We start from the raw sequence: 22,559 nt of genomic DNA on the forward strand, positions 1-22,559 counted from the left end.
TACTGTTCCTGCTTCCACCACCTCCCCTGGCAGCTCGTTCCAGATACCAACTACTCTCTGTGCGGAAAATCTACCACTTTAAACAGCCTCCCTCTTACCTTAAACCTATGCCCTCCAGTTTCAGATTCCCTGACCACGGGAGGCAGACTGGCTCTCTACTCTATCTATGCCTCTCCATCATATTCACTCCAGGAAACACAGACCCAGCCTATCCAATCTCTCCTGATAACTCAAGCCCTCCAATCCAGGCTACACCCTTGGGAATCTTTCCTGCACCCTCTCTCGCTTAATTACATCTTTCCTATAGTGTGCCGGCCAGAACTGCACACAATACTCCAAAGAGCAGCCTAACCAACGTTTTGTTCACGGTTATCAGAGACATCCCCCTCTCCCCACCCCTCTCGACAGCTTAACAAGCTTCGTCTGTCTCCTCCCCAGTTCTGACTGAGGGTCTTCAGCCTGAAACGTTAACTCTGTTTCTCTTCCCACAGATGCAGCCTGATCTGCTGAGCACATAAAAAGTAGAACAGTACCGCGCAGGAACAGGCCCTTCGGCCCACCTTGTCTGTGCCGACCACGATGCCGTTGAACTAATCCCATCTGCCTGCACATGATCTGTATCCCTCCATTCCCTGCCTGTGTCTGCCGAAATGCCTCTTAAACACCACTGTTGTATTTGCTTCCACCACCTCTGGCAGTGCTTTTTTTATTTTTATTTAACATTTACGGCATTGGCAGTTTTTAAGATGTTCATTTAAGAATTAATCGTTCCTTCTCCGGGATGAAGGGGAGGACACCACTTCTGGTTTCCTCTCCTGGCCTGTAATCCCTGGTGGCAGGTATGCCTGGATGTGGACCGAGCTTGCGTTTGACTCCTTCTTTGCCTTGGCTCACTGCTTCCCTTCTCTGAGCAGGGCATTGGAGCGCTGGACGATGCAATGGCAGAGACCAAACGTAACATCAACATGCTGCAGCATGCGAAGAAGCAACTGGACGACAACATCCGTGACAAAAAAGCCGGCTTTCGGGTGGATTCGGAGATAGTTCGGTTCCGGAAACTGAAAGCACCATCTCGGATACATGTAGATGAGTCAAATCCACTGGGTGGCAACTGAAGAGAAGGCTTGTCCTTTGAGCTTTCTGATTTGTTTTTTTAATCGCCATCAATTAAAACAATTTAATTACTCAGTCTGTCTTCTTAGCAGCATGTCTCTGTAAAATGGGGGGGGGGGGATGTTCCAGTCAGACATCCCCGACTAACACACAAACCACTGGAGGAACACAGCAGGTCAGGCAGCATCTATGGAGGGAAATGGACAGTCAACATTTCAGGTTGAGACTCTTCATCTGGACTGCTAGGTCAGATGAAGGGTCTCGACCCAAAACGTTGACCGTCCATTTCCCTCCATAGATGCTGCCTGACCCACCGATTTCCTCCAGCGGTTTGCGTGTTGCTCCAGATTCCAGCATCTCTGCGGTCTCTTGCATTTCCAAACGTCTGAATGTCAGGTAATGGTAAATTGGTTTATTATTGTCACATGTACCGAGGTACAGTGAAAAACATAGTTTGGCATGCCATCCATACAGATCATTTCATTACAACAGTGCACTGAGGTAGTACAAGGGAAAACAATAACAGAATGCAGAATAAAGTGTTACAGTTACAGAGAAGGTGCAGTGCAGGCAAACAATAAGGTGTAAGGCCACGACAAGGTAGACTGTGAGGTCAAGAGTCCATCTTATCGTACTAAGGGATCATAAGACTATATAGTGTAACTGCAGGATAAAAGCAGTCTGAGGCTGGAAATCACAAGGCAACCTGGAGCACGTGGACACTGTCTATACCTCTCGCTGCCTTGGTGAAGCAACCAGCATAATCAAAGACCACATCCACCCGGGTCATTCTCTCTTCTCTCCTCTTCTATCAGGCAGAAGATAGAGGACCCTGAGGGCACGTACCACCAGGCTCAAGGACAGCTTCTACCCCACTGTGATAAGACTATTGAACTGTTCCCTTATACGATAAGATGGACTCTGACCTCATGATCTACCTTGTTGTGACCTTGCACCTTAATGCACTGCATTTCCTCTGTAGATGTGACACTTTACTCTGTACTGTTACTGTTTTTACCTGTACTACCTCAATGCACTCTGTACTGCACTGTGTAATGAATTGACCTGTATGAATGGTGTGCAAGACAAGTTTTTCACTGTACCTTGGTACAAGTGACAATAATAAACCAATACCAATGAGCAGCACACCGGTGTGACAGGCAGAGCTGCTGCCTCATTGCTCCAATGACCCAGGTTCAATCCTGACCTCAGTTGCCATCTGTGCAGAGTTTGCACCTTCTCCCTGTGACCCCGTGAGTTTCCCTGGGTGCTCCAGGTTCCTCCCACGTCCCAAAAATGTGTGGCTTGGTAAGTTAATTGGCCCTTTGGGCCAGCTTGTCCACGCCGACCAAGTTGCCTACCTGAGCTGGTTCCAGCTGCCTGCATTTGCCCCGTATCCCTCCAAACCTTCCCTATCCATGTCTTTTAAACGTTGTAGTTGTGTCCGCCTCTACCACTTCCTCTGGCAGCTCGTTCCACATACCCACCACCCTCAGCTCTCCTTTAAATCTCTCCTCTCTCACCTTAAACCTATGCTTTCTTGTTTTAGACCCATCTACCCTGGGATAAAAGACTGTGACCAATCACCTTATCTACACCCCCACATGATCTTATAAGCCCCTATAAGGTCACCCCTCAGCTTCCTTTGTTCCAGGGGAAAATGTCACAGCCTGACCCAGTCTCTCCTTATAAGTCAAGCCCTCCATTCCTGGTAACATCCTGGTGAATCTTTTCTACACTCTTTCCAGCTTGATGACATCCTTCCTATAGCTAAGCAACCAGAAATGCACACAACATAACAAGATAGTGGGAATTAAGTGGGAGATTGGAATAATTCTGCAAGGTGGCATTGACTTGATGGGTCAAATGGCATAATAGGAATATGAAACAGTACCGCCAGTTGAAATGTACTTTCTTGGCTGTAGAGTGCTTTAGGAATCCTTAAAAGCTGCATTAAACTCAATAAGTAAATGCGAATCTTATTTCACCTCTCAGGTAGACGTAAAAGGTTCAAACAGGGGATGGGGATTTCTTCCCAGGGTCCTCACAACGTCAACCACAGAAACCAGATTTCCTGGCCCTCACTGTCACATTGCTCTATATAGAGTCATAGAGCAATATAGCACGGTTACAGGCCCTTCGGCCCAATGAGTCCATGCCGACCATGGTGCCCACCCACCTAGTCCCAATTTCCTACATTTGGCCCATATCCCTCGAAGCCCCACCCCTCCATGTGCCTATCCCACGATACAATTGTACCTGCCTCAACCACTGGCAGCTCGTTCCATATACTCACCACCCTCTGCTTGAAGAAGTTGCCCCTCAGGTCCCTTTTAAATCTTTCCCCTCTCACCCTAAACCTCTGCCCCCTAGTTTTGGACTCCCCTAACCTGGGGAAAAGACTGTTACCGTCCACCTTATCTCTGCCCTCTTGATTTTATGATCACCCCTCATTCTCCTACACTCCAAGGAATAAAGACTGAGCCTGGCCGACCTCTCCCTATAACTCAGGCCCTCTAGTTCTGGCAACATCCTTGCAAATCTTTTCCGCACTCTTTCCAGTTTAATCACGGCTTTCCTATAACAGGGCAGCCAAAACTGTACGCAGTGCTCCAAGTGCAGCCTCACCAACGACTTATGCGACTGCAACATAATGTCCCAACGCCTATAGTCATTGCTCTGACTGATGAAAGGCCAGCGTGAGATGTGGAGGGTCTCACACTGGAAACATTAACTGGCTTCTCCCTCCACAGACGCTGCCTGACCGACTGAGTGTTTTAGCATTTCCTGTTTCAATTTAATCCATTATCCGATCTTGTGCACAATCTGGCCGCTGCATTTGTTACATGAAACACGTCAGTAGCTGCAAAGGGTTTTGAAACACGTCCCAAAGGCGCTACATAAACACCAGTTCTCTGCCTGTCCTCGCCTGTAACCACGTGGCCGGCGCGGAAGCTGCCTGGACTAAAGATGGCGCCACCCACACCCCCCCAAAGACATCCAAGCCGCATGCGCAACGTCCAAAGTGCCTCTAGAAAGATGGCGAAGGGCCCCCGCGCATGCTCTTTACGGCACTTCGGCTCCTTCGCCCCTAGTAAAGATGGCGGCGCCGAGCCCTCACCCAGGGGACGGCGCATGCTCCGTTCCCGCACTCGGTGCGGCGGCCCGGATGTGGGCGTGCTCCGCGGAGCGGCGACGGGTGCCCCTGCTTTATTGTCGCGGTGCAACCCGGAGCAGGTCCTTTCGGCGGCGGAGCCTGAGCGGAGCAGGTGGGTGAGGCCGGGGGGCCGGGGGGCGGGAGGTCCGCGGGCCGGGATATGAGGGTCAGCGGGCCGCGGGAGAGGGAGGCCACACCCCCCCCACCCCCGGGCTTGAAGGTAACTAGGCCGCGGCGAGGCCCTCAGGCGAGGGTCCCCTGCTTCTGCGGCCTGCTCGGTGAGGCTGGAGCCGAGCCCCGTCCCCCTGCCCTCCCGCCCCCGGTCCCCATCTCACCCCCCTGGCCCTGCCCCGGCCCGGCTTGTGAACAGCGACCCACGTTACTGCTTCGGCCCAGTTTGAGTGCGCTGCTGTGTCGGGGGTGGTGTGGTGGGGGGGTTGGGGGTGGTGGGGTGTTGGGGGGGTCGTGTGGGTGGGAGGGGGTGGTGGGGGTCGGTGTGGTGGGAGGGGTGGGGGGGGTCGGGGGTGGGCGGTGGTGGGTCGGGGGGGGTGTGGGGGGGTTGGGGGGTGTGGGTCGTGGGGGTGTGGGGTGGTGGGTCAGGGGGGTGTGGGGGGGGGGTCGGTGTGGGTGGGAGGGGGGTGGGGTGGTGGGGGGGTTGGGGCGGTGGGGGTCGGTGTGGGTGGGGGTGGGTGGGTGGGGGGTGTGGGCGGGGGGGTTGGGTGTGGGAGGGGGTGTGGGGTGGGTGGGTCAGGGGGGTGTGGGGGGGTCGGTGTGTGGGGAGGGGGTGGGGTGGGGGGGTTGGGGGTGGTGGGGTCGGTGTGGGTGGGGGTGGTGGGTGGGGGGTGTGGGCGGGGGGTTGTGTGGGAGGGGGTGGGGGGTTGTGGGGTGGGGGGGCTGACTAAAGTCAAAGTTGACTATCGTCACATGTACAAGTCCACGTGTGCACAGGTGCAATGAAAAACTCGCAGCAGCATCACAGGCATCATATTAGCAGCATTCACCAGAATAACATTAATTAACATAACTATACACACATTTTCAAAGAAAAAATGTCTATATTGCAGTGCAAAGTGGTCATAGTGTTACTCTACTGAGGTGATCAAGGGTTGTGCTGGTTGTTCAAGAGCTGAATGGTTGAAGGAAGCAGCTGTTGAACCTGATGATGTGGGACTATCAGGCTTCGTATCTCCTGCCCTATGTAGCTGTGAGAAGAACTTCTTCACTCAGAGTGGTGGGAGTATGGAATGGGCTGCCATCTGATGTAGTAAATGCGGGCTCACTCGAGTTTTAAGAATAAATTGGATAGATACATGGACGGGAGTGGTCTGGAGGGTTATGGACTGGGTGCAGGTAAATGGGACTAGTGGAATAACGTTTTGGCACAGACTAGAAGGGCCGAATGGCCTGTTTTTCTGTGCTGTAGTGTTCTATGGTTTTAAGCTGGCGTGGCCTGGATGGTGGGGATCTTTGGATGTTGCCTTCTTGAGGCAGCGCCTCCTGTAGATGGTGGGGAGGGAGGTGCTCGTGATTTTCTGTGCTGAGTCAACTACTCTCTCAAATTAAAATATTTCTGATTTCTAGTATTTGCAATGTTTTGCTTTTGGATAAACGAAGGGGGTGGTGGGAGGTGAAGTGAGTGTTCTTTGCCCCATGGGTCAGTGGTGGTGGCTGTCCACATCAGGATTAGACTGTGCTGGATAAGGCAGAGTGAAGCGCTCTGTCAGCTCTTGAGATTAGCAGCTCCAGATGATAGCACCTCATTCCACCCGGGTGGTCTACAACCTGACGGTGTGAATATTGGATTGTCCTATTTCAGGTAATCTGCTCCCCCTCTCCCTTTCCTCTCTCGTCCTGATTTACGTGTTTTTACCCTTCCACCGCCTCCAACTGTCTATCACCCACACACTCCAGATGAAGGGTCTTGATCCGAAACATCAACTGCCCATTTCCCTCTGTAGATGCTACCTGACCTGCTGAGTTCCTCCAGTGCTTTGTGTGTTGCTGCAGATTCCAGCATCTCTAGTCTATTGTCTCCTGTATGTCCACCCCATCTCCTCTGTGCTCCACCTTTCTTTCCTGTCAGATTGTCACCTGCAGCCCTTTGTGCTGCCTCCAACTATCACCTCCCAGCCTGTTTCAGACCAGAAACGTCACCTGCCCATTTCCCTCCACAGATGCTGCCTGACCACTGACTTCCTCTAGCAGATTATTTTTTTGCTGTACATGATGGGGGTCTGACCAATGTAGAGTTGGCCTCTAGGGTAATGGAAGATGGCCACTCCTGGGATCGCTAGCAGTCTGCTTCCATTCGGGGGTCGGACTGAGATGGGGTAACCTCAGGTGATGGTGGTCAGATTCAACTCTGTTTAGACTGGGTCGGGGATGGTATTTGGATCCATTGCCGGTGTGGAGTTGCTGAGACTGTGGATGTTTTGTGGGGATTATCATGGCAATTGGCTGAGTTCTGATGTTTGTCTTTCTTCACAGAATGACTGAGTGGGAGAGTGTGCCCGCGGTCGCAGAGACCCCAGAAATCAAGCTGTTTGGCAAGTGGAGCACTGACGATGTTCAGATCAATGATATTTCCTTGCAGGTCTGTATCTTGTCTTTTCCTCTGTTGTCACTTGGGTTTACCTTCATGGAAGGAAATAAGCTTAAAACATTTGCTCCATGTGGGGGTGGGGGGGGGAGGTGGAGAGAGTGGATTTAGGGCTATCCCAGGTCTCTTGAGGAGTTCCTCACAGAAGGAACCTGGGCTCTCCTCTCTGACCACCATCGAAGAAGGGTAGGTTTTGCTGGAGCATTGGAGGAACTCAGCGGGTCAGGCAGCATCTACGAGGGGAAATGGACATTGACGTTTCGGGTTGAGACCCTTCATCTGCACTGGAATGTCCAGATGAAGGGTCTCAACCCGAAACGTTGACTGTCCCATTTCCCGCCGTACATGCTGCCTGTCCCGCTGAGTTTCTCCAGTGCTTTGTGTGTTGCTCCAGATTTCATCATCTGCCGTTTCTTCTGTCCAGTTTTTCTGCAGGTTGTGAATGTTGCTTTGCCTTTTTTTTTCATTTAAAGAAAACAAAATGCAGGTTGAGCAGCATCCATGTGGAGAGAAACGGGTAATGTTTCAGGTTGCTGACCTTTTACCAGTTTGGGTACTGTGTGACTGCTGCCTCATAATTGATATTCTGCCGGTAGTGATGCATTGAGGTAGTCCTTGTGAAGGTATGTCCACAGAGATGTTATGTGAGGAGTTCCAGGAGTTAAGACAGTGAAGGAACAGATACATTTACAACCCAGGAAAACTTCATCTCCTTCCTGAATACCTGGTATTTGCTCCCAGTGCTTGTTAAATGTGGCCCTTGCCTATTTATCTGTGGCTCGGTTGCATCCAGAGTTACCTGCCTCCTGATGTCCTAGAGCCTTTCTACGATCTCCAGGGCATGCTTGGAGAATGATGGAATGCTCTCCCTTGTTGTGTGGAACTCCCAACAACACTCCAGAATCTTGATGCCACCCAGGACAAAGCAATCTGATTGATTGGCACCCCATCCATCATCAACCTTGTCACGTACTCCCTTCACCACTGATACACCGGCTGCAGTTGTGCCAACTACAAAATTCGCTGCAGTCACAGGTCTCAGCTGCTCCAATCGCACCTCGTGAGCTTACCAATGTTTATCGCCAAGGAGGACGTGAATGAAAAATTAAACTGAGAACGGAGTTGTCTGGTTACGATAATCCAGTAACTCAGTGTAGGTTTAATGTTCACAAAGCATTCTTTGTTTCCATTTATTGAAATGGCTTTGTCCCTGGGGTTTGGGAAAGGGACAGAAAATGATAGAAATGTACTTCAAACAAAAAATCCAGGTGATTAAGCAAAGTTAGCATTGGTTTTTGAAAGGGAAATTGTGCTTCACCAGATTAATTGGAAATTGATTTATTATTGTAACATGTACTGAAATACAGCGAAAAGCTTTGTTTTGCAGGCCATCCAGGCAGATCATTCCATACACAAGTACATTGGTAAATCTCCTCTGCACCCTTTCCAATGCTTCCACATCCTTCCTATAATGAGTACATGGGGAGTAGTTTCCTTGTATGGAAAGACCTGGACTAAAGGGTTGCACATGCCCTAACCCATCCATCTTCTAGCACTTGGCTTGTGGTCTATGCACAGGCGATTGAAGTGCTTGTCCAGACACTAAAATGCTGTCTGCAACTCTGTTTCCACCATTCTTGTGCTGTGTTTCCACCGTTCTTGGGCTGTGTATTGCAGGTACTCGCCACTCTGGGTGAGAGAGGTCCAGCTCGCGTCCTCAAATCTCTGCTCAAATCCCTGTAGTTTTATCTACCTCCTATTGTTGGGGGGGTGCGGGGGGGGTGGGCGGTGGAGAAGCTTCCTGCCATCTGCTCGTGTTCCCACAGCGTTTGCGTTGAGTGTAGTGGTTGATGGTAATCCCCGCACCCCCCTTCCCCCAGGACTACATCGCTGTCAAGGAGAAGTACGCCAAGTATCTCCCCCACAGCTCCGGCCGTTATGCCGCCAAACGTTTCCGCAAGGCCCAGTGTCCGATAGTGGAGCGCCTGACCAACTCCATGATGATGCACGGCCGCAACAACGGCAAGAAGCTGATGACTGTCCGCATCGTCAAGCACGCTTTCGAGATCATCCACCTGCTGACTGGCGAGGTGAGTGAGTGCCCGGGCTCTGGGCAAGGCTTCAGGGAGGGGGTGGTGGGGATGGATTAGTCAGTGTTACAGTAGGCCATGGGTCAGGTCTGTCACTTTGGACCTGTGGCCTTGTGTCCCACTCCAGTACCACACGGAGGTGTGCAGCGCTTCCGACGGTGCTGTGAAGTATAAGTCAATACCTTGTCTCTGATGTAAAACAGGACTCGGTGACATTGAGCGGCACAGTGCAGAGAGCTGCTGCCTCTCAGCTCTAGATATCTGGGCTGCCAGTGCAATCTGTGTGGAGTTTGCATGTTCTCCCTCAAGGGCTCTGGTTTCCTCCCACTTTGCAAAGAATGTGGGTTGGTAGGTTAACTGGCCATCGTAAATTGTCCCTGGTTTGTAAGTGGGAGGTTGAACCTGGAGAGGGCGGGGGGGGGTTAGATTGCAATATGCATAGAACAAAATGGGACCAGTGTAAATGGGTGCTTGCCGGTCAGCAGGGACTCACTGGGTTGAATGGCCTCTTCAGTGTATGACTCTTGTTTTCCCATTGTGCTTGTGGGGACACACTTCAATAGTACACCATTGGCCATTAAGTGCCTTGAGCTGTTCTGAGGTTGGAACTGGAACAGATGCAAAGTTCCCTCCTCTGGAGGGAGGCAGCAAAGATGTAAAATATCAATGATTTATCAGGGGTAACTATCAAGGTGCCTGGTATTTCATTTATTGTCTTTGGATGCATAGAGGAATTGTTTAAGCATTGAGAATTTTCTCTTGATTACCAATTCATTTCAGCTATCTGCACGTCTAACTTTGCCTTTACTGCCTGGGCAGTGTTCACTGACAGCTGCTCAGTACAAACCTTCGGCTCGAGTTTTCTGCCTGTATGACCAGCAGATGGCAACAAGCTATAACAGGCTGAACCCGTTGGGTCCACAGAACAAGGGCGGTTCATTCACCCCATGCTGAATCAGATTGGTCTTGTCAATATTGTCGCTGATGCTAGCTTTAAATTCCAATTATATTCCATTACTTATATTTCATGGTGTATTTAGTCCCCCTTGATCTGGAACTCTGCCTGCTAGTCCAGTAACTTAACCACTACGTCACCAAGAGGTTGTTCCTCCTCCTCGGAGCAGCCTAGCATCCCATTCCTCCTTGGAGTTAGCTTGCCCTGAAATTTATCCGTCCCACATTTGTGGCCCAGTAGGTTGGGACTCCTCGGCAGCCCCTGTCAAACCCCTGCATGAATGCGAGGACAGTTAACCGGGCCACTTCTTGCTTTCACTCAAGTTCAAGTTGATAGTCCTAGGTATGCTTACACAGGGTATAAATGCCGCGAAAATTCGCTTTTTTGCAGCAGCACAGTATGAGGATAAGGTAACGTAAATTGTACCTAACTTGTATGTGTATGAAACAATGACGCTAGTGATGAATGATATGAGTTATGAGACACTACTTACAAGTTATGAGCAAGGCTGAGAGGAGAAAAAACAAAGTCCAAGGTAGTGTTATGGTTTTTCAGGTCGGTTCAAGAACCTGATAAAATAAGATAAGATTTATTTATTAGTCACATGTACATTGAAACACAGTGAAATGCATCTTTTGTGTGGTGTTCTGGGGGCAGCCCACTGATGCCAGTGGGGAAGAAGCTGCTGAACCTTCAGGTCTTCAGGCTCCTGTACTTCCTGCCTGATGCACCTCAAAAGATGGTCAGAGATTGGGCCTGGGGTGTGGGTAGGTGGAAGGGGTGAACCTGTGGCTCTATGGCACTGTTCGTCATTCACTGTCAGTGATGCTGCTGACTCTGCCGTTCCCCTGCCTTCGTTATGCTGAGAAATGAGGATGGGCAGCAGCCTTGGAACACAGAACAGTACAGCACAGGGACAGGCCCTTTGGCCCACAGCGTCTGTACTGACCACGATGCTGAATGAAACTAATCCCATCTGCCTGCACGTGATCCACAACCTTCCATTCCCTCAGCCTGTGGATTAGCATTCAACGTTCCAATTTGAGAGCCACTTCATTAAGTGGTGGCCAACAGCATCCCTTCCTTGGTGGCACAGAGTCTAACTGAGTTCAGTCCTTTGTGGACAAGCAGACCACGTGTGCTGACGTGCATGTCACAATTCTCGTCCTGCAATAGTCACAATACTAAAAAAAACACCAAAACTATTATAATTCAGCGCAGTGTGGGTGAGATGTGGTTCCAAACTGACCTGTAGCTGCTTGGGGACACTGCAGACTGGGCTGTTGGTGCCTGTGACTCACTTGAGCTGTGTCCTTGTTTTTCAGAACCCACTGCAGGTGTTGGTGAATGCCATCATCAATAGCGGGCCCCGGGAAGACTCCACCCGTATCGGGCGAGCTGGCACCGTGAGGAGACAGGCTGTCGACGTGTCCCCCTTGCGGCGCGTCAACCAGGTACAGTGGGAGAGCCGGGCGCTGCTCGCGGGCGAATCTCTGCAGGGAGGTTGGTGCTGAACAGGGTGATGTCCCCCAACTTGCTTTGGATTCAACTCGGGTCGGGCTTGATGCGGAAAAAAACGGAAGCAGAAAGTGCTGGAAGTACCCAGCAGATCAGGGAGCATCTATGGGTAATGTTTCAGATCCGGGACCCTTTGTCAGAGAAAATGGGGTCGTGCTGAAGTGTTGAGTTTGTTCCCGGTTTGGACCCTGCCAGATCTGCTTTGTGCTCCCTCTGGTGGCTCTCCACCTTACTGCAGCTACAGTGTTTGGCAAAGAGATTTCATTTGTGAGCCTCATTGATATGAATTTGAGCTCCTATTGCTGCTGCTGTTAAGCAAATTAATGAATGATCTGCATATCATTCCCAGATAAGGCATACATTTCCCCACAGGACTTTTTCCTGTGCAGAACAGTGTCCATCCATTGCTTGGCAGAAGAAGCCATTCAGTCAGATGATGGATGACGGATATCTCATCATTTACCAGTCTTATGTCTGTACTCTCTTGTATTCTTGCCTGGTAAAAGGATTGGACACTGCTTTGTACTGAGGGTTCTAGCCGTTTGGAGATTAAAGGTTGCTTGGGGAAGAAAGTTGTAGCTATTTCCAAGGCAAACAAAAATCAAAAAAAAACCTGATGTTGGAAATCTGAAATAAAATGACAAACGCTCAGCAGGTCAGGCAGCACCAATGGTGAGAGAGGTGGTTAATAACTGGTTTAAGGCACTTTGTTGGAATCGAAAGGGGGGAAACGAGTTGGTTTTAAGTCGTAGAGAAAGTGGGGTGGGGCGGATAGGACAAGGGGATATCTCTGGGGTGAGGCCAGGCGTGCTGTGGTGATCAGCTGTCAGTGATGCCATCTGGTCGATAAGTTGTGAAAATCAAAACAAAACTGCAGGTCAGGCAGCATCTGTGGAGAGAATAACAACCTATCAGGTCCAGACTGTTTATTAGTGGTGGTTGACAAGTTACTTATGGTTAGAAGAGCAGATCAGTTTTTTACATATTTTCATGTTTCTCCCTCTCTCGCATTAACTTCACTTTCTCCTGCTTCTGACTGTGACCTGAACCATTTTGCTCTGATTCTACTCCTATTGTTACTTGACCTGATGAATGGTTCCAGCACTTTATCTCTCATCTCACATGGCTCACAGTTAACCAGTCCTTTGTGCTCTGGTTTGGACCCCTGAAATGTGTAGTCACTTCCTGAGATATGCAGCATGAATGCATGTCAATGTTTTTTCCAGCTTTGTGGATACGGACAACCCCTGCGATTATATCTGTTTGGGTATAGAAATTTGCCTGCACAAAATTTGCACATCGCTACCCAAGAATTTTGAGATAGGGAATAATAGTCTCTCTTGGAACTGATGTAGGGGAAAAAAGTTGACAAATACAATTTTATTTTTGTTTTTGTTCTGATGCTGGGTTTTCACCCAAAACATTGACAATTCCTCTTTCTCCTCTTCCTACATGCACACACGCACTCTGCTTTAATCAGAATCAGCTTTATTATCACTGACATATGTTATGAAACTTGTTTTGGGGCAGCGGTCCAGTGCAAGTTCCTCCAGCAGATTGTTTTGTGCTTCAGATTGCAGCATCTGCAGTCTCGTGTGTTTACAAAATTATTTTCTTCAAACTTGCATTTCTTGAGGCATACACAGACGGCACAGCTTAGCGTTACAGAAAACCTTGATGCGGACGGTTTTCTCGCAACACAAACCTCACTGGAACATGGGGTTCGCTGGTACAGAAGACCAATCACAAATCCAAGTGTGTTAATAAAATGTAGATACTGGCTGTATTGTAGGTTGCTGTAATAAAATGTAGGTGTCGGCTCCTACAGTGAGGCGCAAGCTGGCTGCAGCCATGAAATGGCAACAGAAGCAATGGGAGTGTTCGAACCGCTCTCTGGCCTGACTAACTTGTCTCTTATTCCGGTTGTGTGTTTGCAGGCTATCTGGTTGCTGTGCACTGGGGCCAGAGAGGCTGCATTCAGGAACATTAAAACTATTGCAGAATGCTTGGCAGATGAGCTCATCAATGCTGCTAAGGTACGTCACTTCAGCTGGGTGGAGCAGCACCCAATTGTGTTTGTAAAATTTAAAAACAAATTTTTCCTTGAGCCCTGAAGGCTTGGTCTGGTTTCTGCAGTTGAGAGAAGAGATGGGGGAAAGAACCCTACTATAAACAAGGGAGTGTCAACCACAGTGAGAGGTCACAGTAGAGGGTCCCGCCTAAATCACTGGTGTTAGTTTCCTTTCTCGAACGAGTTGCTGTGTCATTCTGAGTTTGTGTGGTTCAGGTCTTGTTTCCTACAGTATTTGAAAACTGCAAATCATTAGGCTTGGTGCATTCCTGCCCTTGGCACCCTGAGCAAAAGATAATGTAACAATCAGCAGAAAGAGCCGCAGGGTGGTTCGCTTGTTTGTTCAGGGAGGGAAGGATGCTGGAGATAAATTCACCTTCCACCCTTTTGCTTTCAAAATCGGATTTGAACTTGAGAGAGGTGGCCTGTGTGTGTAGTGGAGTTGGGACCAGTTTGGATAGGTGTTTGCCACCTCAGTGTGCACTAGATGGCAGCGTCTATGCTCCCTTATTCTGAAGCCTAAATTCCTTATGTAGTCTCAAGGTTTCGGAATGCATGGGGGGCAGAGCAAACGCTTTAATGTACGACGTGCCGGCAGTGTAGCAGTTAGCATAACGCTTTACAGCACTAGCGACCCGGGTTCAATTCCGGCTGCTGTCTGTAAAGAGTTTGTACGCTCTCCCCGGCTCTGCGTGGGTTTCCTCCGGGTGCTTCGGTTTCCTCCCACATTCCAAAGACGTACGGGTTGGGAAGTTGGGGGCATGCTGTGCTGGAAGCGTGGCGACACTTGCAGGCTGCCCCCAGCACACTATGCAAAAGATGCATTTCACTGTGTTTCGATGTACATGTGACCAAAGATATCTTTCTGGGTGCTCTGCAGTCCTTTTGTGTGTGTGTGTATATATATAAAAAAAAATCCTCCTGTTTGGGTGGTAGCACCTAGCTTTTGTGGTTCTCGTGTGGCTGGGTCCTGAGCCATTTGACCTCGGCTTGAGTCCTTTCTCTGGCCCCAAGGGTGTGCTGCATTGCTGCAAGTGGTTTAAAAAAAACTTAAGCATGAATCCCTTCTGCAGCCCTGAGGTTGTGCTGCTTTGCCACAGTTGGTAGGTAGACTACATACAGGTGTTAAAGGTCCCTTCCTGCTTTCCAAACAGCAGTGTTTATTTGTTGTCAGCCTTCTTCCCTTGAGCCATTTATCTTTAAAACACACACACCTACATTTGCTTGCATGTTGAACTTTGTAACTGCTGAGTTACTTAGTTGCTTCCCTTTGAATATTTATTTTTGCATTTATGTAACTGGGAAGTTTTGTTGGCCCCAGCATCGTCTGGAGAAATGGCCAGTCTGAACTGCTCCTGAGCGCACACTGTCCCGCTTGGCCCTGAGCGCATTTCTTTCCTGCTGGCAGGAGCTAGTGGTAATTTAAAAAAAACAGGAAGTTTATGGCCTTTTGGCTCCAGGCAGTTGTATTCTGAAGAGTGTGTTGCTGTTGGAACCGGTGTGTTCCTTGTTTCCATTCCGTGAGCACTTGCTCCCCACCTGTCATTTGTTTCCTCGCTGCCTCTGACCTCCCACTGTGCAACCCTTTCCCCTTTCCCAGTTCCTTCCTCCCCCACCAATCTGCCCTCTAAAACGAGTCCTCTCTGGATCCCTGGAAGTACAGGTGATCTGGTGGCAGATGGGTGCGGTGGAGGTGGCAGCACTAGATGTGTGTGGGCTGGGTCATCGTTGTCCAGACGTCTGCTGATTCCCTCTTCACCTTTCACAGGGCTCTTCGAACTCGTATGCCATCAAGAAGAAAGATGAGCTGGAGCGTGTGGCCAAGTCCAACCGTTAATATCATCATGTCTGATTTCATTGTCTAATAAAAGTACTTGAAAGATATTTAGCCTTTCTGTCCTCTGTTCAACAGTGGCTCTGACTTTTGAGTAACATGGTGCTAAAACTTTAACTAGGTTATCCTTCAGCCAGTAACACTGCCACAGATAACGTGGTCTTTTACTAATTCATGCACTCAACCTCTTGCTGTGAAGCTACTTCATTGTGTGACACTCTCCCCTTTCAGGCAGTGGATTGGAGGCGTGGGAGTTGCATTTACGTAAGGACTGCAAGACATCACCTAACTCTATACAATGGTGAAGGACTTGGGTTTAGTCACTAATAGAACAGTACAGCACAGGAACAAGTCCTTTGGCCCAGGATGTCTGTGCTGACCATGATGGCAAATTAAACTGAATCCTTCTGCCTGCACATGGTCCATATTCCTCCATCCCTACACATTCATGTGTCTACCTAAAAGCCTCCTAAATGCCATCATTGTATCTGCTCCCACCACCACCCCAGCAGTATGTTCCAGGCACCTACCTTTCTCTGTATTTACATATAGAAATTTGCCCTGCACATCTTTTAAACTTTTTCCCTCTCTCACCTTAAAGTTATGCCCACTAGAATTTGACACTTCTACCCCAGGGAAAGATTCTGACTGTCTACCCTATACACCTCTCAATGCTATAAACTTCTGTCAGGTCTCCCTCAGCTGCTGCTGCTCCAGAGAAAACAATTTTAAGTTTGTCCAACCTCTCCCTATAGCTCATAACCCTCTAATCCAGGTACCATCGTGGTGAACCTCTTCTGCACCCTTTCCCAATCCTCCACATCCTTCCTGTAATGGGGCGACCAAAACTGCACAATATTCCAAGTGTGTTCTTGACTAAAGTTTTGTACAGCTGCAACAGGACTTGACTCTTTGATGCCCTGACCAATGAGGGTAAACATTCCATACACCTCCTTTACCAGCGAATCTACTTGTGTGGCCACTCTCGGTGAGCTATGGATTTGTGCTGTAAGATCCCTCTACATCAATGCTGTCAAGTGTCCTGCCATTAACTGTATACTTTCCCCTTACATCTGACCTCCTGAAGTGCAGCACCTCACTTGCGTGTGACTGATCTATGTATAGGAAATGTGAAGTTAATTTGACAACTGCAGGGCACCACAAACAATCTGATGGTTTTTAAATGGTTATGGGATAAATATTGGCTGGGATACAAAAAGAAGACACTTCTGCCTGCGGCACTCCCTCACTGGGAGTGTTGGCCTGGACTTTTGAGCTCGTAGCTACTGAGATTTGAACCCACACCTTTTTGTTTCAAAAAAAATCTTTATTTTGGGCTCCTGACTGTGTCCTTCCTGCACCACACACCCTTTGCGCTCCTCACACTGGAAGACCAACAAGGTTTGGTCAGAGGAAAGTGTGTCTTTCACCAAGTCAATGATCTTCCTGCAGCACATACCTGGAAATAGCCCATAGATCTCAGAGACCTACAGCTTCCTGGCTTGGGTGAATTTCTTCCCACTGAGCTGAAGCCTCTAACCTGCAAATGTTGTTCAAGTGAGCCCTGTCTTCACTCGACACCAAGCAGCTGGTGTCCTGTGCAATCACTTGAGTCTATCATAGAACAATACAGGCCTTTGGGCCCAGAATGTTGTGTTGACCTTTAAACCTCACCTAAGACTATCTAACCCCTTCCACATATCCCCCTATTTTAAATTCCTCCATATGCTTATCTAACAATCTCTTGAATTTGACCAATGTACCTGCCTCCACCACCGCCCCAGGCAGTGCATTCCACGCCCGAACCACTCTCTGGGTAAAAAACTTACCTCTGATATCTCCCTTGAACTTCCCACCTATTACTTTAAAGCCATGCCCTCTTGTATTGAGCATTGGTGTCCTGGGAAAGAGGCGTTGGCTGTCTATCTATTCCTCTTAATATTTTGTCCACCTCTATCATGTCTCCTCTCATCATCATCCTCTCCAAAGAATAAAATCCTAGCTCCCTTAGTCTCTCCTCATAATGCATGTTCTCTAAACCAGGCAGCATCCTGGTAAATCTCCTCTGCACCCTTTCCAACGCTTCCACATCCTTCCTATAACGAGGTGACCAGAACTGGGCACCTTATAAAGGATATCTTTAATATCCTTTAATGAAAAGGCTACAGCTGGGGACAAACAAGTGCATGGGACTAATTAAGGTTGGTAATTGGTGAGAGTCGATGCGATGATCCCCTGTGCTGTGCCATGCAATGGTCTAATTATCGCAGTACCTCGTTATAGCACCAGAGGACAGGTTCCCCCACTTCCTCCCCATATCTCTTGGCTGATTACTTGAATGCATGCCCTCCCCTGTTCATTCGCAATTGGCCAGCAAGGGTGAGTGATCTGTCAAATCTCCCTTCAACTCGGGTTTTCTCACCCACCCTCGCAGCTGAAGCTCTGTCCCCTCTCAAGCACCTTCCTACCCCCGCCGAGGTGCGGCCAGAACTGGGTGTAATTCTCAAGTTGCCGTCCAACCAAAGTAACCTCTGCTTTTGTACAGGGAAGTTCTACTAATGAAGCCAAGATGACTTGTGTTCTGCTCACTGAGTCCTGTGCTTTCAAAACCCCAGGCAGGTGAATCCCCAGGTCATGTTATCACTGCACACTCTTTACAATTGTCTTCACTGCCTTCCCCACTTTCTCCAATCCCTCATGGGGAAAATGCAGCATCTCACACTTGGATGAACGTCCATCTCACCACTCTACTTGTCAAGCTATGTCTTGTTGAAATTGTCATCCCTGTAGCTTGTTCCATCTTCCGAGTTTGTCTTTGGAAATTCCGATTTTTTTTGCCCCCGGATTTGCGAGTAATATGTCGAAGAAAAGCAGTGTCCTTGAACTGACCTGTGGGAAAGTCTAGTATCCACAGTTCCTTAGGCTGAACAAACACCATTTATCATGACCTGTTTTCTCTCTCTCAGCCAATTCTCCACAAACGTCTGATTTCTTTTTTTCTTCGGTATGGTAATGCTGCTATTTAAGATTCATGATGTTAATGGGACTAGAGGGCTTGAGTTAGGAGGAGAGGCTGGGAACGCCGGGGCTTCTCTCCCTGGAGCATAGGAGGCTTGAGGGCTGACCTTATAAAATCATGGGGGGGGGGGGGGGGGGGGTGGTGTGGGTAAGGTGGGTGGTTGCAGTCTTTTTTCCTGGGATAAGGGGAGTCTAAAACGAGAGGGCACAGGTCTTAAGGCGAGAGAGGAAATACTTAAAAGGAACCTGCGGGGCAACTTTTTCACACAGCAGAGGTGGGGGAGATTATTGGTTTTAATGGAAATGCCGTATGTTCACAGTCACCTTTAATTTTAATTCCACACTTGTTTATTTAATGGATTTTAAATTCCCAAAGTGCCATGGTACAATGTAAATTCATACTTCGGGGTTGGGCAGAACTAATTAAACACCAAACTAAACTAGAACCTTCTGCCTACACAAGGTCCACATCCCTCCATTTCCTGCACTATCTCAGAGCCTCTTAAGCGCCTCTGTTGCATCTGCCTCCACCACCACGCCTGGCAGCACGTTCCAGACCCCCACCACTCTCTGTGTAAAATAAAACTCGCCCCACACATCTCCTTTGAACTTTCCCCTTCTCACCTCAAATGCATGCCTTAAATGTATTAGATATCTCAACCCTGGGAAAAAGATACCGGCTTAAAACAGCAAGGTGTTAAGTTTCCTTTAACACTCCGAGAGGCGTTACTGTGGAGATGTCGGTCGTTCATCCCTCGGGGCGCTGAGTACCGACCTCAATGCTGGAAATGGCAGAGTTGGAGAGCGCACTACCAGTTCACCAGCCCCTGGCTGCGGTACACCAGGCCCACCTTGTGCAGACAGACAAACGCCTCCGTCACCGCCTCGCAGAACCCGTGGGCTGAAGGGCCTGTTCCTGTGCTCTACAGTTCTATGTTCTACATTTCCAGATCATTGGTCTAAACCAGTGGATTGTCTGTTCAGTAAAAGAAGTGTCTGTCGCCGTACCTCTTGTCTATCCCTGAAGATACATCCTTTAAAACAACTTTGATAACTTCAGGCTTCATGTACCCCTGGGATCTTCACTGCACAGAGGATGCAAGATCACAGTATTTTCCCCCCTGGGAAAGGGAATCAAAAACTAGAAGGCATAGTTTTAAGGTGAGAGGGGATAGATTTAAAAGGGACCTGAGGGGCAACATGTGACGCAGAGGGTTGTGGGTAAATGGTAAGAGCTGGTAGACGAAGGTGCAGTGGAGGGTACAATTACCATGTTTAAAAAGTATTTGGATAGGTACATGGGATATGGGCCAAATGCAGGCAAATAGGACAAGCTCAGATCTTGGTCGGCATCAACAAGTTGGGCTGAAGGGCCTGTTTCCGTGCTGCAGAACTCTTATGACTACAATAATAGGATTTCACCAAAGAGGTGGCTGTGTTCGGATGCAACGTCGGGTAAACTCTTCAAAGAAAAGTGTTTGGGATAGCAGCAAGACCCTTGGGACAGCTTCCGGATCATTGACACAAATGGCAGCCACCCCTGGTGCTGAATTATTTTATAAAATGCAGTTTATCCGGCTTAAGTGGACAGAAGAAACTTTAATACATTTTGCTTGGTTGCATCCTGAAATTTGCAGAAGGGCACGCCCAGTGGTATGTCCCATCAGCTTTTGTTTTTAACTTTCTGTGTGATCTTGAAGTCTTGACCTATGGGATTGACTGACCTTTCCATTGGCGAGCACTCCTTGGAAGTGTTGCTTCAGAGTACAGTGCTGACATCACTCAGCTTTCCTGCCAGTTCACTTTTACTCGTTCCAAAATGTAGCACAACAGCGTGAGATAATGTGGAGAGATATTATTTTATTGGTGAGGAGATTTGTTTTTCCATTAGTGACCCGTGAAAGGGCAGTGGATGCAGATTCAGTAATTTGCAGGGGACTGGATAAAGCCTTGGGGACGATGTGGGACCTGATAGAGGTATACAAAATGATGAGAGGCACGGGTAGACTGGACGGTGAGAAATTTTTCCATCGAGAGGGCAGTGGTAAGGTTGGAGGAGACCTGAGGAAAATTCTTTTCACCCAGGGATGGTTGGAACCTAGAACACACTGTTTTAGTTCCCTCCCCACCATCGAGGATATCTTCAAGAGACGGCATTCATCATTAAGGACCCTCACCATCCGAGACATGCCCTAGCGGTTAGTGTAACGCTATTACAGCGCCAGCGACCTGGGTTCAATTCCAGCCGCTCTCCGTAAGGAGTTTGTACGCTCTCCCCGTGTCTGCGTGGGTTTCCTCCCGGTGCTCCGGTTTCCTCCCTCATTCCAAAGACGTACGGGTTAGGAAGTTGTGGGCATGCTATGTCGGCGCCGGAAGCGTGGAGACACTTGCGGCCTGCCCCCAGAACACGCTATTGCAGAAGATGCATTTCACTGTGTGTTCCGACGTACATGTGACTAATAAAGAAATCTCATCTTATCTAGTGTGGATGGGGTCTCAATGGTCAGCATGGATGTGATGGCCAGAGTGGCCTGTTTGTATGCTGTATGACTCCGAGTGAGAACATTGACAGGGTCATAGAGTCATACAGCGTGGAAACAGGCCCTTCAGCCCAATTCGTACACGCCCATCTAAGCTGGTCCCATTTGCCCACATCTGGCCCATATCCCACATAGGGAATGAACATATAGAACATAGTACATTAGAGGAACAGGCCCTTTGGCCCATGACATTGTGCCAAACTAATGAAGCTACTGGCACCTAATCCCTTTTGCCTGCACATAGTCCACATCCCTCCATTCTCTGCACATTCATGTGCCTATCTAAGAGTCTCTTAAGTGCCTCTATAGTAACTACCTCCACCACCACCCCTCGCAGTGCATTCCAGGCATCCATACTCTCTGTGTAAAGCACCTGCCCCGCACGTCTCCTTTGAACTTACCCCCTTCACCTTAAATGCATGCCCTCTATTATTAGACAATTCGACCCTGGGAGAAAGATACCAGCTGTCGACTCTATCTATGCCTCTCATAATCTTATAAACTTCTATCGGGTCTCCCCTCAGCCTCCTCTGGGGCCACTGCTGGGCCACCAGGGGCTCTTTCTCTACTCTTTAATTCCAACGTAAAACAGGAACTGTGACACTGAGGTTAGGCACAGTGAGGAACATTGATACAAGGGCTGTGTTCTGGAGACAAGTTGCACAGAGAGGATTGTGCTCCCTTGGATTGAATTAAAAAAAAACGGTCGCCTGATTGAGGTGCTTAAAATGGACAAGAAAGAGGATTGCATAAAGTAGCTTGGAACTACGTCCTCTGGGGGGAAGTTGGGAAGTGTCCAGGAAAAAGAGCACACAGCACACAGTTCTATGTATCTTTGAAGTGATTACAAGAAGTACTACAAATACTCATGGAAATTTGGAACTGCCCTTTCCCTTCCCATTCCCAGAAAATTCTTGTGGCTGGAAATTATCTGAAAAGATTCTGATTTTGAAACAACACAAAAGGAGGCCATTTGGCCCATCGAGTCCATGCAGAGTTTCCCCATCAATTGTTTCCCTGAAACGCATTCTCTCTCACAGGTACATCAACTCTTGGTTTTCCTGCCACCCCTGCCTACACTTAGGGACAGTTTGCAGCTGCCAATGAACCCATCAGCCAACACATCTTCGGAAGGAAACCCACACAGTCACAGGGAGAATGGGCAAACTCCACACAGACAGTGCCTGAGGTCAGTGTCGAACCCGAGTCACTGGTGCTGTGAGGCAGCAGCATTAACTGCTGCACCACAGTGCCACCTCATCAAATCTCAGATCACTCTTAGTCAGTGGTATGGGACCAAGATATACAGCATGGAAACAGGCTCTTTGGCCCAAATGGTCCATGCCGACCAAGTTGCCCACCTAAGGTGGTCCCATTTGCCCGCGTTTGGCCCGTATCCCTCTAAACCTTTCCTATCCATGTACCTGGTCCAAGTGTCTTTTAAATGTTGTTAATGTACCTGCCTCAACCACTTCCTCTGGCAGCTTGTTCCGTATAACCACCACCCTTTGGGTGAAAAAGTTGCCCCTCAGGTTCCTATTAAATCTCTCCCTTCTCATCTTAAACTTATGCCCTCTAGTCCTTGATTCCCAAACCCTGGTAAAAAGACTGTGCGCATTCACCCTATCTATGCTCCTCATGATTTTACACACCTCTAGGTCACC

General features: G+C 48.8%; 1 protein-coding gene across 1 annotated transcript; it reads left to right on the forward strand.

Annotated features, from left to right (window-relative positions):
- The first annotated feature begins 4,329 nt into the window (after positions 1–4,329).
- On the forward strand, positions 4,330–15,387 carry rps5 (ribosomal protein S5). The gene is made up of 6 exons (XM_052043960.1): positions 4,330–4,382; positions 6,758–6,863; positions 8,750–8,959; positions 11,240–11,368; positions 13,370–13,468; positions 15,272–15,387. The coding sequence occupies exons 2-6, from the start codon at positions 6,759–6,761 to the stop codon at positions 15,338–15,340; spliced, it is 612 nt and encodes a 203-aa protein (XP_051899920.1). The 5' UTR covers positions 4,330–4,382; position 6,758; the 3' UTR covers positions 15,341–15,387.
- The last annotated feature ends 7,172 nt before the right edge of the window (positions 15,388–22,559 follow it).

This window comes from Pristis pectinata, chromosome 34, assembly GCF_009764475.1.
Source record: "Pristis pectinata isolate sPriPec2 chromosome 34, sPriPec2.1.pri, whole genome shotgun sequence".
In the NCBI taxonomy this organism is placed as follows: Eukaryota; Metazoa; Chordata; class Chondrichthyes; order Rhinopristiformes; family Pristidae; genus Pristis; species Pristis pectinata.

What these genes read in the sequence shown, in the direction of transcription:
- rps5 (XM_052043960.1), top strand. Translation starts at nt 6,759, where the DNA reads ATGACTGAGTGGGAGAGTGTGCCCGCGGTCGCAGAGACCCCAGAAATC. An exon ending in TCAATGATATTTCCTTGCAG is followed by an intron (nt 6,864 to 8,749) that starts GTCTGTATCTTG and finishes CCCTTCCCCCAG; the next exon opens with GACTACATCGCTGTCAAGGA. An exon ending in AGCTCATCAATGCTGCTAAG is followed by an intron (nt 13,469 to 15,271) that starts GTACGTCACTTC and finishes CACCTTTCACAG; the next exon opens with GGCTCTTCGAACTCGTATGC.